General features: G+C 41.7%; 1 protein-coding gene across 2 annotated transcripts in view; it reads left to right on the top strand.

The window, feature by feature from the left end:
* Positions 1 to 17,565, top strand: part of LOC133413262 (ERC protein 2-like) — a 135,420-nt gene that overhangs the window by 84,982 nt on the left and 32,873 nt on the right. For both annotated transcript variants that reach the window (XM_061697410.1, XM_061697401.1), the window contains exons 12-14: positions 7,341 to 7,488; positions 11,315 to 11,476; positions 13,502 to 13,560. In XM_061697410.1, coding sequence (XP_061553394.1) covers positions 7,341 to 7,488; positions 11,315 to 11,476; positions 13,502 to 13,528 — 337 coding nt within the window. In that variant the 3' untranslated portion in view covers positions 13,529 to 13,560. The remainder of the gene's footprint in view (positions 1 to 7,340; positions 7,489 to 11,314; positions 11,477 to 13,501; positions 13,561 to 17,565) is intronic.

The raw sequence follows: 17,565 nt of genomic DNA, 5'->3' as shown, positions 1-17,565 counted from the left end.
CAAAATCCTCCTGGACCCTTCACATTCTGGTCACCACCTCTTCCAGCTCCTTCCCTCAGGTAGGCACTATCGAACAATGCAAACTAAAACAAGCAGATGTTCCAACAGCTTCTTCCCTCTTGCCATTAACTTCTTTAACAGTTAACTTACAATTCTATTGTAACATGCTGCCAATTTTGTGTTGAGATTGTTGCTACGGCTCTGTCGGGCCAATCATACATTTTCCGTGCACTCACTGTTGTAGTCTTGACATTCTGCACTACTTACATATCTGTTGGTGACCAATACGGGCCACTCGTGCTTGAGAAGTAACTGCACCGTGTGCACAATTGACACTGTTCCAGACTATTGTTCTATTAGTCATTTCAAACTGCTCTAAATTGCTAGAGGACTCTGCATCATTTGCACAATTGCCAAAAAATAAATACACAACACGTATTGTCATTACCACACTACCGGTAACATTTCATTTCTCAGTGACTCTCCGTCCTGTGTTTTTATGTCTTAAAAGTATTCTCTGTCAAATGGCTGTCTGTTGTCGTACTAGAGCGCCTCCAACAACCGGAGACAATTTCCTTGTGTTTTTGGCATACTTGGCAAATAAAGATGATTCTGACAATTTAGCTCCAACATGATAAAGCGACGGTTCCAGGAAGGGCGCTAATCAAATTATTTTCCCCTGGTGTCAGGCTGCATTCTATTTAGTTCCCTTCATTATGCTTCTTCAATGTCATCTGAGCTCTTCAAATGGCATTCTTCTTTGTCTCATTTTTCTTTTCTTTTTTTAATATAAATGAATGAAAGGAAGAAGTCTTAGCAGCCATGTTACTCATTTTTGACTCACCTCGCTCACCTTTCTCAGTGGTGACAGGGCACTTTAAAGAACCCAGATGCTTGATGTCTGTGTGCTCATGTGCATGTTTAGAGGCTCCCTCTACATTTGTGGTACTTGGGGAAAGAAAACCAGAGAAACAATAAAGGCTGAAAGCAAACCTCCCCTTTAAGAAATGACAAACTGCTGTTTTTTGAAGTTTTTGGGGTCAGACTTCATCTGTTAGTTTGTGTTGGAGGCCTGTGCCAGGCTCTGCCAGACAATTTGACAAACCTAATATACCGTATGTTATGCTTGAGTTGATGTAAAAGGCAGAGAGTCTTGTAGTAAGTTTTTTTTTTTTTTTTTTTTTTTTTTTTTTTTGGGGGGTGGACTGCCAATTGCATCACAAGCTTCACTTGCCTGGTGTCCGATCAAGCTTTCTCTATTTATTTATGCGGGTTTACAGAAAGGATCCACCCGAGCCTTTGCTGATCCTGTAAGGTTGATACAATGAACCTGGAAGCGAGAGCTGGTGTATAATAAAAGCACTGGCTTTGGGTACTCGTATGGTTATTTGCTTTTCAAGATCACTATCTCAATCTTGACATTTTTGCTTCAGATGTGGAGTCCGATTCAGGATGTGTTCGGCATGAAGACCACAGACAACCTGGCTCTGCCCTCAGTGGAAAAATAAACCTACCAACAGTTTAATAATTATTATTGTCTTGACAGTGCCTTACACGTAAGGCTGGAAGTGAATGGTTGGGAGAAATGTACCAGCTGCTCTTTTTTTTTTTTTTTTTCCTTCCAACATTTTATTTTTATTTTATTTATTTTACCAGGGTTCTCCAACTACATTTGGACATGCAGTCACACGTATCGTCCATTTGTCTTCAGCTCAAGTTGACACTGAAACCTAAATGAAATACTGTCAAATTGAACTGTAGTGCACAATTTGGCAAATTCGTGCATCAGCGTAGGACTTTTACAGTATTCGCGTGTGCCTTTCATTTAGAATTCACTAAAGCAAAACATTGCGTGTTCCGTATCAATTTTTCCATCTACTGTATCTGTCGTCTCCCTATATTAATTTTTTGTGCTCCAAGCCAAATGTTTACTCAAACCTGTGATTTATATTGATCCTTTACTCTTACGTTTGTATATCCCCCCCCTCTAATAGATCATATAAAACACATTGAATTCCTCTTTAAGTGCATCTGTAGATCTTGTTGCGTATGATAAATATTGTCACGAGCTGAATCTGATAGTTTAGTTTGGGACAAATGTTAGCGGGCTCTGTGTGTGTCATTAATCTGCATTCTTACACACAAGGCCACCTGGTCTTACTCTGTGCTTGTGCCTCTCTATCTAACTTCCCGCCTGGAATGCACCGGTGGCCCGTCTGGTCCTGCTCATCTCTGGGAGCAGTCAGCCACCTCTCCTCGTCTCTGCTCCCACTCTAAACATTTAGCTACTTTTGGCAGATTTGTTGATTTTTGTCCCCTTGTGTTTTTTCTCTTGTTGCTGTAAAACTGATACATACCCTTTCAATTAGACCAGTCGGTCAGAGCACCAGTGAGGGAGTCAGAGTGAGCAGAGTAAGTGGGTTGTATATTTTATTAGTGAAGTGAAAACACACACAAACTCGCCCAGTTCTGGGGGAACCATCTGTTGTCGTGGCTTTTTTTTTTTTTTTTGGGGGGGGGGGGGGGGGGGCTAACATTCAAGCATTTTTGCCTGAAGCACAGAATTACTATGTAATAATTAATATTTTTGTCTTAATGCTGGAAATATACATTTTGCGCTTCCTCCTTTGACTTACAAGTCTATAAATGACACTGTCAGTCAACAATGTCCCTTCTCATGTCCTCTGCTTGCTCTCACAAGAGGCAGACTGAATAGCTAGCCCCCCACCCCTCAACCCAACACTACACCACCAGCAGCCCATGCTGCAGCTTCACACACTTGCAATCAAGGAATGGCTATAAAATCCCCATGGGATGTCTCTGCAGAGCTGGATAGTTAAGCGGTGGGGAGTCTTGATCACAAACTTTATCATGGATGTTCAGGGAACTGATATCAGTAGGCTCCCCATGATCTTGCTGAAGGAATATATCACACTTTCATGGAAGACATGAAAGCACAAATGTGCGCACAGACAGGCTAAAGTGCGCTGTTCTCAGAGGCAGTATTGATGGTTCCCTGGGGCATCCCACGGACGCATCTGTTTCTGTCCGGCTGACTCTCCACACACATAATTTCAAGTAAGTCATAACACAAATTATAAACACATCTTCCTGTGACGCCAAGGAATAACAACGTGAAGTGAACTGAACTGATTTATGAGAGACTTGCACTCTTAAATCGTTACCTTTACTTCTTTACCACTTTTCTCTCATCCATAATCTTTTCCTTTTGATCTGCATTTTTTGTGTGGATTTGATTAGCTATGCTTTTCCAGCAATATCCTGTACATTGGAATGTGTTAAAAATCTGTTTTCTTAACCCTCATTACTCAGAGATCGGTCTGGCCTGGTAGCGTCTCCTTTACCCTGTGACATCACAGTCTGTCAACAGCAGTCCCACCACTAAGGGTGCCTTCATCCAAGCCCTTTCTCCTCATTTGTCCGCAATACCACCCCCCCATTTTTTATTTTTTTTTTACCTTGTGTGTATTTTCTTTCCATTTCTGACCTCTCCGACTCCTTTTCCTTTCACCTCCCGTCACACGGTCATGTACTCTAACCATCCATCTCCCACCAATGTATATCCGAGGGTCTCAATATGTCCTGGGCCCACGGACGTTCAATTGGAATCACATGTTGCACTTGAACTAAGATATCCACCCCCTTATAAATAAGATGTCAGTCCAAGCTACAGTATATGCTTGCCATTTTGGAGGCTAACATGAGCTCTTGTGGTCCTAAAACCAACACGTGATATGTGCATTAAGATGCAGCTTTTCATGTTTATGTTTATTCTGTTACCCAAAAGCTGTTATCTAGTAGACTTATAAAAATTTTCTGTAATTCTGGAGATTTAGGATTTATCTCCTCTCTTATTATAGCACCTCATGACTTCTGAGTGCACAGGGTCTGAGTTTTATGAAGATCGATTACACGCTTGTCAGGACAACAACATTTCATTGTCACCCTTCCAACCGGACAGGAAATGAAGATAATCCTTTGTTGGTCAACGACACGCCAAGTGTAAATTAAGCAGGGAGTGAGACCAGAGGGTGGGAAAGCACAATTGTTCACTTTGTAAAAAGTCCAAGCATTCTTCTTGTGTGTGTCGGCCTCATGGATGAATCCTGCTGTTTTACACTGGAGGCCAAATGGTCAATCAAATTAGTTGGATTCAAAGGACAAATCAGCCCACAGATGCACATTATGCATCCATTGCACACAATTTCATTGATTAAGGATGTGGGAGACAGAGTTTATTGGCTGGCTAATCATAATAATGATCCTTTTTATTGTTTTAGGAAGACATCAGTCAGCATAACCCTACAGGACCACTCAAAGTGCGGCCCACAGGGAGACAGCACTGTAATCTGCTGAGCTCATTTACAAACTGGAGGGGACAGGGCAGCCGTTGATTCCGGGGTCCGTCTCAGAGGGTCTGAGGGTCAATCAATAACGAAAGAAATGCAATTCTACAGAGAGTTAGCTTGCAATATAAGGGGGAAGAACCTGTTGCACTTAAATCTCTACAAGGTCCAGATGTGTTAAATCCAAGCTGTATCGTAAAAAGTATGACATCATGATTTTCTTTTTGTAATGAATCACTGTTCCACAGGTAAAAAAAAAATAAAATTAAAAAAAAAAAACAACAACTGTCTTTTATTTTTACAAGCGATTGAAAAGACATCTTGAGCTATGGGTGTGTAGCAACATTTGATGAAGTGAATCAGTGGGGGTCGGAGAGATGGATCTCTGTTTTCCATATTTCTCAAATAAGATAAACTTGTCTTTCACAACTGCTAACCTTTTACCTCACTATTTTCCTCACAAGATTTTACCTCACAAGATTGCTGATTGGGATTTTAAAAACGTCCTCCCTATTGTTCAGCTTTTTTTTTTTTACATGACATATTCATAGATAAGCCTCCTAAAATTGTGCAGAAGAAGATGAGCTGTATGGAGATACTTGGGTTGGGAAGCTGACTTAGAGAGTTTACATCTGGCAGTATGCTGTAAAGATGGCCACTTCCTGAAGTGTGTTGGACTTGTTGGCCATGTTCATGATTGTGGGCACACTGTGTTGCCCTCTTAGACCATCTACTGTATTTCTCACAACTCTTTATCGAGTTCTGCAAACTCACTCATGGTCCAACAATTGATCTTCGATCATTCGATTAGTCGCATTCCAGTCCATCTTGTCATCCATTCAGTAGTGAATAGTGTATAAAGTTTGAGTTACTTGTATTTATTCAGAGATTGTCAGACTGTAAAAGTTTAATGACACCAACACAATATTGAAATGCGGTCTGGTGCGGACTGGGTTCAGATGAAAGCACATGCTCTGGTGCAATGTAGGTCTGTGTGTGCACGTGTTTGTGTGCGTTCCCATTACAGTGAGCATTAAAAGAAATAACAGTGAAGGTGTGTGGAGACGAAAAGTGTCACGTCAGAGCTGCCGCGTGATTAATGGTGTGATTAGCTGCTCCGATCCACATGTCAGAACACACACCCGTGCGCACACAAATACCGCCATGAATGGGAGTAACCATGTGAGCGCACACAAACACACAGCGGCCTATTAATGGTCTTGAATGGGAGAATCCAGATGCGGTGCAAGGATAATTGTACTAAAAACACCAAATGTAGAGTTCCAGGCCAGCGAGACTTTGGTCGGGGCTCAGTGTGTTTATTTTTGCAATTGAGTTATTACTGCAGGGACTTGAATCATGGAATAAAAACACTCCAATGCAGGTCAATTTTTAATTGAGCCCAAAGTGCAATTTGAATGTGCCCTCTCTCTTCCTCTTCCACTAAACTCAACCCACACATTACCTTGCACTGACATGCTCCTGATTACCTCCGCCAAGGAGGTTATGTCTCCATCATCAACAGATGCTGTTTTTTTGTCTGTTAGCATATATAATTTAGAACAATTACTTGGGTGTTGGATTGCAGGAAAATCCGCCATTGACCCCATTAATATAAACACAATCGGGAAAGAAAAAAAAAAACTTGGATTTGGACCCAGTTGCAGCAGACATCACGTCCATCAGTAGGATTTTCTTGTCAGCGCCCTGTCAGTCACATTTCTTAACTAATGTTCTTCTATTTGTATAAATGTAATAAAACATACATCTTGAATCTTAATGAAAGCCATATAAGCTTAGCTTAGTTTTGGTCATCTGAGTATTTTTTTTTTCCAGCCTTTTACGAGCTCGCGGTCCTGCGTGAAAGGCAAAATGTGTGGTTGAAGTCACTGCCGCCTGTGTGTAAGGAAGTGTGAAGTTCACTAGCGATTCACATTCACTTTGTGTTGAAAGCAACTGTCGTTGGGGCGCTGGCATGGGTATACATCTAATTATCTCATTTCACCGATCCGCAACGAATGTGTAAATGTGCACATGCGTTGTTTGACTTTGATAAAATTGGTCTGAAAGAGACGGGCAAAATATCTTTTTTAAACTAGAAATCTAATGTGAAAGTGGCTTTAGTTTTTCTTAATTTATCTTACATTATTGTTTAAGATCACCTTGTATTTGCAAATTTTTGGACAGCTGTTTACTTCCAACTTTTCGGGAAGCGTTTTGGGAAGGCACGTTTCTGTTCCAGCATGACTGTTTGCACAAACAAGCAAAGTCCGTAAGGGCACACTTGCATAAGTTTGTTGTGGAGCAAAAACAAAAACAACAACTTGAATGTCCCTACCGCAAATCCATCAAACATAGATCATGAGACAGGCTGTCTCATCTGAGAACATTGTCTTCAAACCTCATCAATTCTCACAGAAACAATAATCTTGTACAAGGTCTTTTGGGAATAGTGGAATAGTTAGGATTTCAAATGGTGACCAACTCCACATTTAGCCCATCGTTTTCGAGGCGTGCATTTACATTAGTGCACGTAACTAGTGTATTTGTCACCGCTGTATTTACAAAATCAAGTTTATTCCCGGGTATAGTCATCACCGTTCTGTTTAGGATATCATTTCCCCCGCATAGTGGGTGTAGATTTGAATGTCTGATTGCGTGTGTATGATTAAGCTTCTTCCCTCTGCACCTGTGGACCCTTACAGTATTTGTACACGTTTCGTGGGAACCAGCAGTGACACAGGGAAGATGTCATTGCCCCCTAGGCTTCTCATTCATTACATTATTACGTGACCATGAGTCACACTGTGGTACCAGAGCACTTAGCAGACCTCTTGAAAGATGTCTCTCGATTGCAGAATGCCTGTGACATCTGTAGACATATAAAGACTAGCCAAATGTTTATTGGTGTCACATATGAAATGAATATCGTATGATTAAATTCTTACTATCTTTGAACCATGTCTTCCTTAGGCAGCAAGCTTTACTGGCAGCTATCAGTGAGAAGGATGCTAACATAGCCCTTATGGAGTTGTCTCCCTCAAAGCGAAGGAAAGCCCAAGAGGAAGTGATGGCTCTAAAGCGGGAGAAGGACCGGCTCATGCACCAACTCAAACAGCAGGTACATAAAGCACACACAGCCCACCAAGCTATGAAGAATGTAGTAGACATACAGCAATTGTGGTTTAAATGGGTGACTGGCATGTGAATGATGTGGAGCCTCGCCTTGTGGTCACAATTTAGGACATTGTGGCTTTGGTAAATCAAAGCAAGACGACAAATTCAAACCTGCTGCAGATCGCCAGGCCTTGCTTGCAAAGCAGCCTCTCGGGCAAACTTTGTACTTTTAAACCAAGAACAGGCAGAAGTTAATAATTTCTTGTAAACAGAATTGGCTCCTCCGCCTCAAACCAGATTTTTGCTGTGGTTCCACATCCAAGCAAAAGGCAAATATCACTTCAGTTGATACGGCAGGAATGTTTCTGCAATTACGTCTATATAATGCAGACCTGCATGTGATTCAGGGGTGAGTCATTAGCGGAGCATCCTGTCTGATAGCTTCTGGTCTCACAGATGTTAATTGTCATCACCTATTTGCCAGATTGACCTTTTTTGTTCAATTACAACCCAATGGCAACCGAGGTATGTGATTTATTAGGTGCTCGTCAGAACACATGGCTGACTGAACCAAAATGAACACGAGCAATAATGATCCAACAGCAGGGAGTCTGCCTGTGTCCTGAATCAGAGGGCATTCTGGGAAACATGGTCCATTTCAAAGTCATAGGATGCAGTGGTAAATGTTCACCTACCTGCATGTTTGTACCGGCCTCGTAAACAATTATCAGGCACTGCAGTTCTTTTAAAGGGATTTCTGGGAAAGCTTATTATGTGTTTATCACCATTGGTTTCATCATGTTTTCCTGTTGGGTAAGCAGAGGTTACAGTTACATCTGATGATGTGATGGCTTGTAATTGCAACAATGTGGTCTGGAATGAAGGTTGAAGATGGGATGAAGGATTGTTAATTTTGAAGTTCTGGCAAAGTCCTGGGATACACATATAAATCCTTGGAAATATCACATCCAAGCGCATGGATTTACCAGGCAATGCAACGACCACCTAACACCAGGGCCCTTAAAGCATGCGACGACTAAATCTATTCATGTTATGAAGGCTGTAAGATTAGTAGTTCCCAAGAGTAGATCTTATACCACTACGTTTCCTTTCATGAGCTCTCGTGACGTCTCCCAACAAGACCCACACGTTTTCCTGCTGTCTTTGGACCAACTGACATGTGAAGGATAGGTTGCCCGCCTCAGATCATCAACATCCACCGGTAGAAAGAAACTGACCAGGAAATGCCAAAGAATTATGGGACTCGGGGGCTCTGAGGAGAAAATGATCTGGAGAAGAAGATAGATTTACAGATAGCTGTGCCCTGTCTGACCTCTCCATCAACCACTTTCGGCATATCGTGTGAGTGTGTGTGTGTGTGTGTGTGTGTGTGTTTATGTCTGTGTGTGTGTATGTGTGTGTGTCTGTGTGAGCTTGCGGTCTAAGATCAACCATGCTTTCTTACTTCCAGTTATTCTTTGAAGTTCAAAGATTTAGATTAACTCACGCACCTGAAAATTGTAATTATTAGACTTCATCAGGAGAGTCAGAACGAATGTGCCCTCATAGTCTGTCCCCAAGCATCAGCGATTCTTTAAAACTGAGAAATGATGCATTTGTACTTGTAGTCATACCTCTCCACCTTTTAGGTCTGAGATAATTATGCATCCATCCCCAAGAAATTCATCCCTCCACTGTGGAGAGATGAATACTGTTTTCTGAGGTGTGCCGTTGGAAGGAATCTATGTAATACAATCGGTCTGCTTGAAGCAGGGTCACTGTGTCTCAGTCACTCCGACTGGGAAAAATATGTGTAATGTTAGGCAGGAATGCGTGCTCACACAAACACAAACATGCCTACAAACAGACCTGATTAAAGAAATGAAGAAAGCACGGTTAAAAACTTTTTGAAGACTTTCCTCAGATGTCTAGTTCATCTCAAGTCCTTCCATGTATCCATGTGTTAATGTAGTTCTGCTCTAATCAGGTTAAGCTTCAGATTTAGGCAGGACTTGACCCAAGCAGCTGTGAGCTGAGCAGTGATATGTTTACACCAACAGCTGCACTCGGATACACATGCAGAGACACATTCAATACATACAAACAGGTTGGAAATCTCTTGTGGTAACACATAGGGCATGGTTTTAGAGGCTATCGCCAACAATGACACATTTTTTATGACTCTGCTTTGACCAGTCCACTGAGGGGTGCCACCTGGATCTGTTACTGCCGATTCAATCTACAATCAGGCCTGGATGCTATTACATATCTGTTTACTCTGTTTTTGCTGTCATTTTATACAAAATATTGTTGTTATTATTGTTTTTACTGACAGAATTGTTCGTGCAAAGTTTTATTACTTGTTGAAAGTTGGGACTTAGAGCATAAGCAATGTGTACTGTTTTCAATTCAACATCAATTGAATTCTTGAGAGGAATAATCCCTTGGAATGTGTGAACTGTTACTCTTCTCAACATTTATAGTATCTTAACTCATTCAATGCCAGCCTTCCCAGTTAACATGGATATTTGACTTCTAAAGCCGTCGATGGCAGTGAATTAAATTTCCTAATAATAAAGCTTGAATCTTTATGATAAAAATCAAATCAGACATAAACAGGACAACGGTAGGATTGTTGAGCCTTGGTGAATTGACATTCCACTTTAATATTTATCTTTATGTACAAGGACACAGACAGTTAATTCAACATAAGCATAATTTTATTTTTGGGGGGAGGTGGGGGGCTTATGTTTTAGTACAGTATGGTGTGCGTGTGAGTGGGTGCATGTGTGTGGTATGTAATTGTCCCAGTCTCAATGACAGGTGTCCACTGTGTAACAGTTGTTCCACCTAGTCACACCTGGGAGTGTCAACACCTGAGGTCAAGAAGGGCAGGCAACTTCAGTCGAGTCCTTAAGCATCTTGTTGTCTGTCTGAGCCCTCCTACCCCTCGTCCTTCCTCCCCTAACCATGGTGTCAAGGTTCTTGCCTTATCTAAGGAGCTCCTCTCCAATTGAATGGAACGGCTAAGCTCTTTAATATGAGCCACATCCTCTCGTGTGATCCTGCCTGCCTCATTTCCTCAGTCATTAGGCACTGACTGCTTATCTCAGCGGGTGTGTCCCCAGGCTGTATCTACCTTGTATCTGTGACAGCTGACCATGGCTTGTGGTCTCTTCATTTAAGGCTGACTCAACACATGCCACATCATTTTAGATTACAGCCATGCTCCTATCTTTCCCTCGACTCATTTTCAGCCTCACGGCACCTACAGCACCGAAGCCCACCCCTGGGAAAGTATTTGAAAATATAGAGCTGAACCTGTCACTAAAACTGCACTCACTCCATCTATGTCTACCTCCTTGAAAGCTGGCCTTACACAAGTCAGCCTAATGTCTGTGGAGGCTGTTATCTCTATTCCCGTGGAAAAATGTTAGCAGAACTACAGCCTATTTCGCATACACACGCTCTCTAACACAAACACACAAAAATGCCATTTTGGGACATCCAGGACGACAGACATTGAAGCATAACTTTGGTCTCTGGAATCTAAAATGCAAGTGTGGGAATGTCTGCAGCCTCAGGGTTTGTGCAACACTTCCTAACATTTCTTACTGCCATTTGTCTTATTACTCTGAGAAATGGATAATATTTGACAGACTTATGGTGTTTCCATCAGACACCCCCCGACTTATGTAATTTATCACCTGTCAGGTGTTGTCAACACCACTGCTTTTTAACGTCTTTGATGGCTTTCAACATGTTCCACCCCGAGAAAGCCCATCAGCAGCCTAATAACCGAATAGTTTTGCTTTCTCATTGGTGTGCAGACTCAGAGCAGAATGAAGATGATGGCCGATAACTATGAGGAAGATCGCATCAACCCTCAACATCATCCTCACCATTCTCTCCACTTGCACTCTGCAAATATACATCACAGAAGCCTCCCAAGAGGACCGCCGCATGCCAACCACAGACTCCCTATGGACCAGGTCAGTTTGAATGTCCACACAAACACACATCAGTGTCAAGTTCATCTTTGATACCGCAAAAGGACATGTGATGGTCTCTCATCTTTCAACATGTTCAGTCATTTATCATTCACAACTACAACACTTCCCTATTTATGTTCCTCAAAGTTGCTGTTTTTCTCTGTCTGGTTATGATTACCAGACAAGCCTGCGGTAATTAGCCTTCGCCTGCCTTTTTGAAGATCACACTTTTATTTCTTATCAGCGCGACACCATTCAACACTTGAATGTTTGCATCACTTTGTATGTTTATGTAGACATTAGGTAAGATTTCCATGCAAGATGTAATTGCTATTTATAAAAATACACTTTCAAATACTCCCACTTTTATTGTGACTTTTTTTATTTTTTATTATTATTATTAATGCAATAGGACCCCATGAAGATTTGACGTGGGGGGAAGTGGGAAATCCGAACAGCGAGAATAACGTCTGAGTATGTGTGACTGTTTGGCAGCTTATGATGAATACCTGGGGATTTCCACTGGTTGAAATGTCTGTTTTTACATGTGCTTTTACATGATTCATAATTGATTAAACGTTTCTGAAACTGCTGTCTAAATGTTAGTGAAATATGCACTGGAGATTGTGTGCAGAAACTCAGCTCTTCAGGTTTGAGTTATAGAATGCATTAGAATAGTGTCCATTTGTACCATTTTGAACTAAAATGAATGAGTTTATATTTGATATTATTCTATAATATTTAGTAAGGATAATGTCGTGTTTTAACCCTTGCAAACAGTGTTCACCAAATCCAAACCACGCTCATATTTCATTGGAATCTCCAGGTCAGATCACATTTACTGTTAAGTGAGTGGCTTTTCCTTATATCTGCTCTTTGACCCCCAAGATTACGACAATGCCCCCAAGGAGCAACTGTGTGCGTGTGTGTATGCGTGCGTGCGTGTGTGTAGTGCTGATGGGGTATGTCAGGTCGCACAGTCTGAATGTCACAGAAGTCCCCGTGCTGAGACTCCACACCTCCTTTTATTTCTCTCTTTCATCTAAGCATGATTAATTACTCTGTTTGTTTTTCTTCAACGTGGTTTTGTGCCTTCCTCTCATTCTTTTCTCTTCCCACCATCAGTTTCTGGAGTAGTTTAGCCATATTTATTTATTTGTTCGTAAAGGTATCACATGCCTAGCATCTAGTCCTGTTTACACGAGACAGTTTTAAAATAAAAATGGATAAAACTTGTTTTGGCCACTCTTTTTTTTGTAAATAAAAACACAAACTCTTGAAAAAGGTGTCACAGATTGTTTTCCATAAATGCAATCCGCCTATCTATCTATACGGTATAAATACAGACTCTAACCATATTCTACTGTTATTTGTCAAGGTACAGGTGAAATATATTTGACGTAGACGAGTACTGGAAGTGCTTTTTTTTTTTTTACTCTTGAGATGTACCCCAACTCTGTGGCTCAGCATGAAGTGTGTGCGCTTTAACGGGCATATTTGTGTCCATGTTGTTCTCATTTAGCTATGCCAGCTCCACTACCAGACACTTGGCAGCAAGCACCGAAGGAAATAGAAAACATTTTGAAAGTGTTTATCAAATTCTGAATTATACAACCTTTTCTTTTGGGTTGTTGCTGCTTTTCTAGGCCCTAACGTGCTGCTTTCTTCAGATCTGTGAGAAATTGCACATGGCACTCCTGATTGTTTGTGTGTGAGTGCGTGTCCGTCTGTGTGTTTAACCTGCCAGAATGAGTATTTGTATGTCTGGTTTTGTTTAGAGGCTATGTCACAGCCAGTTGCTGCATGCTAACATTTAGCATTTTGACGAGCTAGCATGTTGCATACGAAGGCTATTTTAGTCACTGCAGAGTTGCAGCCCAGTGAGCTTACCGAGCTTGTCACAAGCACTCAACACAAGGAATGTCACAATGTACTTTTCAAAAAAGTATTATAGTCTGTGCATTGAAAGTGTGCTTTTAAAATGTTTATACTGACAGTGATGTATCTCCCCTGTTTATATCCCAGGAGGATGAAGAGGGCATTTGGGCATGATTTGGCGTCATCGTTGGATCATTGTCAACAAAGTGAGTACCCATGTTTGTATATCCGGCCCAGATGCGTTAATGATCATCTACACAATAGCCTACAGTTAGCTATGATAATCACTGGCCAGCAATGTTGATTCAACCACAGGAACCACACCATTACCCGACTCTGACAAAGTCTAACAACCTTCCCGTTGCTTATGAATTTCCGTTGCCTAAAGATTTATAGCTGCCTTTATGGTGAAGGTACATGTGCTGGTTCTTTCAAGTGCTTTCTATTCACTACCTGCATGGTTATATAGGCAACTGCGCTATTATATCTAAATGCACTAAGCAGCCTAATGTGGGTGTACCAGGGTCCAGCGGTGATAAAAACGACACGGTGACACAAACCAGAGATGGACAAGTCAATCTCCAAGCCGTGCCTTTTTTTTTTTTGAGCCATAGTAAAATTTTCTCCCCCACCCTGTTGTGTTCCCGTGTGTGTGAGTTAGTTAATTACAATAGAACACTGAACAGTCATGATGTTTTTTTTTGTTTTTTTTTAGAGTGCAAGTTGAAAAAGCATAAAATGAAGAATGCGGAGTCATAAAGGGTAATTCCTGTTGTGGAGGTTTAATATCGAAGCCCCCCATGGACTCAAGATGCCTTTCAACGCAGACCTGTGCTTTGGTTTGCTTGGCGCTAATACGTGTGTGTTTAAAGCAAAAAGTCAGGCGGAATGAAGCATGGATGAAGACATACAGGCCTTCGAGGCCCTGGGAAGGAGGTTGCCTATGTTTTTATGTGCCAAGTGAAGTGAATAGCAGGCGGCATCGTGCACTCATAGTTTCCAATGAATCTCATTAATTCCCACCAATAATCCACAGGTGGACCATCACAAGCGGATTGTCTTTCTAACCTCAGTGATTTAGTCGTTATGGACTTTGCCCTGATGGTGCTTAACGGATTACAATTCTGTTAGTGTGTCGGAGCAAATGGTTTGTCTTTCCACAGTGTAGCCACGATAGGTTTAGTTTAGAGTGTATTTGTGCACAAGCGCATTAGCAAGCACGACGTATAGTACCGGAGCAGTCTACATAGTCTGTAATGTAGTCCATATGTGCGGGGCGGCAGCAGTGTCAGGATTCACCATCATGAACGACCACACTGCTCCAATTCTCTGTCTTTCCATCTCTCCATCTTTTTTCCATCCTGTTCTTTCTACCTCCATTTTTCTCTGTGGGCTGCTCTGTAATATATATTCCTTCAAGGTAAACCTAAGACTCGGAGTCTTGACTTAGCCTGCTGCTACGGTATCTTGAATCAGATATGCCGGTGGTGTGTGTGCGCGCATTGACGTGTGTGCGTATTGGCTCTTCTTATCCCAATCTAATACAATAAGCCAGGCACATTAGCCTTTAGCGCAAAGTGGTGTTGTGGCTAGCAATATCAGCGCAGTTCATCTATCCGCTGCTGTTGTTCTGGCAGTGTGCAATGCGAGCACAGCTAACGTGTATTAGCCACCCTTTATGGAAGACCAGATGGGAGCTATTTAGTGGTGTGTAGCTACAGCGCAAAAAGGCCAGACCTAATCCCCATATCCTGTCCCTGAGTGAGCCCTCCCTAATATGAACAAACAGAGATGACAGCACAGATAGCCAAATAGACAGCGAAATAGCCAGGGATCTGCGCGTCTGTGCGGACATCACAGTCTTTGCTGCAGGAATTCATGCTTTCTTTGACAAACGCTCCCTGGACTGCCAATGTGAGGCTGGCCTTTGTATTCCACACAAACTGAGCTTTGAAATTGGAATTGGCAACGCTCACTGAAGCATCCTGATATAGATGTGGATGTTTTTCTATAAGAACACCAAATGCTGATTGGCTTGTTGGTTGCGTATGCCCTGCTAATGATTACAGAGGTTTTGTTTACCCTCTTGGCCTCCAAGACACCCCCTACTCTAATGAAATAAGAATGCCCTTTTGGGCAGAGAGCACACGAAAGGGGGGTTCGATGAAAAAGTGAACGAGAACTTCAGGCCAAAAAGTGAAGCAGTGTGGGGGGAAGGTTCTCTGGAAACATTATGCTTTTATTCCCACCGTGAAGTTGTTTGTACTGAATGGAGAGAAAAGAAGCTGAGAGGCTTTCCTAGTGGGGACAGGTTTGTTCCGGCTAAAACAAGTAAAAAAGATGGCTTACATTTGCTCATGCTGTGTTTTTACTGAATGCGGCATTTGTGTGTCCACATTATGTACATCTGTAAGTATTCCACTCGTGCATGCAGGAGGAAGGAGAAAAGCGCATTCATCACGAAAGGGACTGTCAGTGCTGTTTAATATTCTGGAATGCACTTTAGTTGTTGTCAAGGAAATTGTTTTGCTCGCCTAAAGCCTGAATCTGATTGGCTCGAACTAAGGCCAAGGGCTCCTGTTTATTAAAACGGGCTTGAAGGTCTACGAAACCATTCAAGAGAACCTGGAGACACAAGAATAAGGGACATCGTTCTGTTTTGGTACAATAGTAAAATAGCTTTAGAAAGCAGTAGTACTGTGTTTTATACCACGAACACTTAACTTTGACTTGGAAACAGTCACTGTACCTTGGAGTCCATTGTTTAAACGTATGGGGAAATTAGGTAGATTATACCTAGAAAGACAGAAATCGCTTATACAGTTATCATTGAGCGCATGGTGGGCAAGATGCTTGAGCAAACCTGTTCTCATCTCCACCCATCGGTCAGTGCCTTTTTCAAATTTAAGACGAACAGTCACTTTTGCACACGGCAATGTGCTGCTTGCTGAAGATGGCATGTAGTGATGATGTATATAGGAAGAAAGTGTTTGGTGGTCAAATAAATGCTGGATGCTCGACAGCCCTGGATTGTTCCAATCCCGACTGCGACCACAAGTGTAAGTGTGAGTGACATGTTTTTAACAAAATGGCATACTTGTGCGACCATTGCTCGTTTTCTGTTTCCAAGAATTACTCTTGAGTTATTATCTTAACCATGACAATCAGTCACAAAGCCTTAAAAGTAAGTAATAACTTAACCCCAAGCTTCAGTGTTATGTAATACTACCCAGGTTTCCCACATATTTCTGAAGACAATTTTTCTTTGTTTTGAGAGCAAAATACTTCTAATTATGACAGCGTCATAATTGGAAGCATGGGGGCACGTGTCCATTTTGAATTACATGAAATGGATAACAGGTTCTATGATCAGCTATCAAAAGGCGACCTGCCAGTGATATCCTTATTTCAGTCTAGAGTTTTATCTGGCACTAGAACTGATAAGGACCCTCTGATCAGGCCCCTATTTTAGGCAACAAAAATATGGTTTTAATGAAAGTGGATCTCATTAAATTATATACTGAGAGAAAGTGTTACTAGTAGCAACGTGACAATATTTCTGCCAAAAATCTAATTCTGGTTGGAATGGCCACTTCAACCTGAATCTTGAAAATCAGATGTTGGGTTCTTGAGAAATTTAGTTTTTGTTTCAGACAAAAAATGCCTTTTTGGGGAAGGTTTTTATGTGATATCGCCTATAGAAAAAGAAACTGCTCAAAAAGCATTATTTATCAACATATCTCCTCGACCCTATTGTTTCATCTGCTACTCGGGGAACCCCTTCTCCGATGCTGTTTACTTAAGGTTTGTCCAGTACATTAGTTAGTATTTATTAAAAAATAATAATAATTCCTTCAGGGGCCGCCATTTTTGCGTCACTACGTGTGAAAAGTCGCAAGACTGTGACATTTATGTTTTTCCTTCAGACCCACTTCATTTACTGAGAAAAGCAGACAGGTGTGTGTGTGTGTATATATTTATATCCATCCATCCATTTTCTGAGCCGCTTCTCCTCACAAGGGTCGCGGGCGTGCTGGAGACTATCCCAGCTATCTTTGGGCAAATGGCGGTGTACACCCTGAACTGGTCGCCAGCCAATCACAGGGCACATAGAAACAAATAACCATTTTCACTCACATTCACACCTATGGACAATTTTAGTCTTCAATCAACCTACCACGCAGGTTTTTGGGATGTGAGAGGAAACCGGA

Source organism: Phycodurus eques, chromosome 1 (assembly GCF_024500275.1).
Source record: "Phycodurus eques isolate BA_2022a chromosome 1, UOR_Pequ_1.1, whole genome shotgun sequence".
Taxonomy (NCBI): domain Eukaryota; kingdom Metazoa; phylum Chordata; class Actinopteri; order Syngnathiformes; family Syngnathidae; genus Phycodurus; species Phycodurus eques.
The sequence above is the reverse complement of the archived record's forward strand: the minus strand, read 5'-3'. Positions and strand labels throughout refer to the sequence as shown.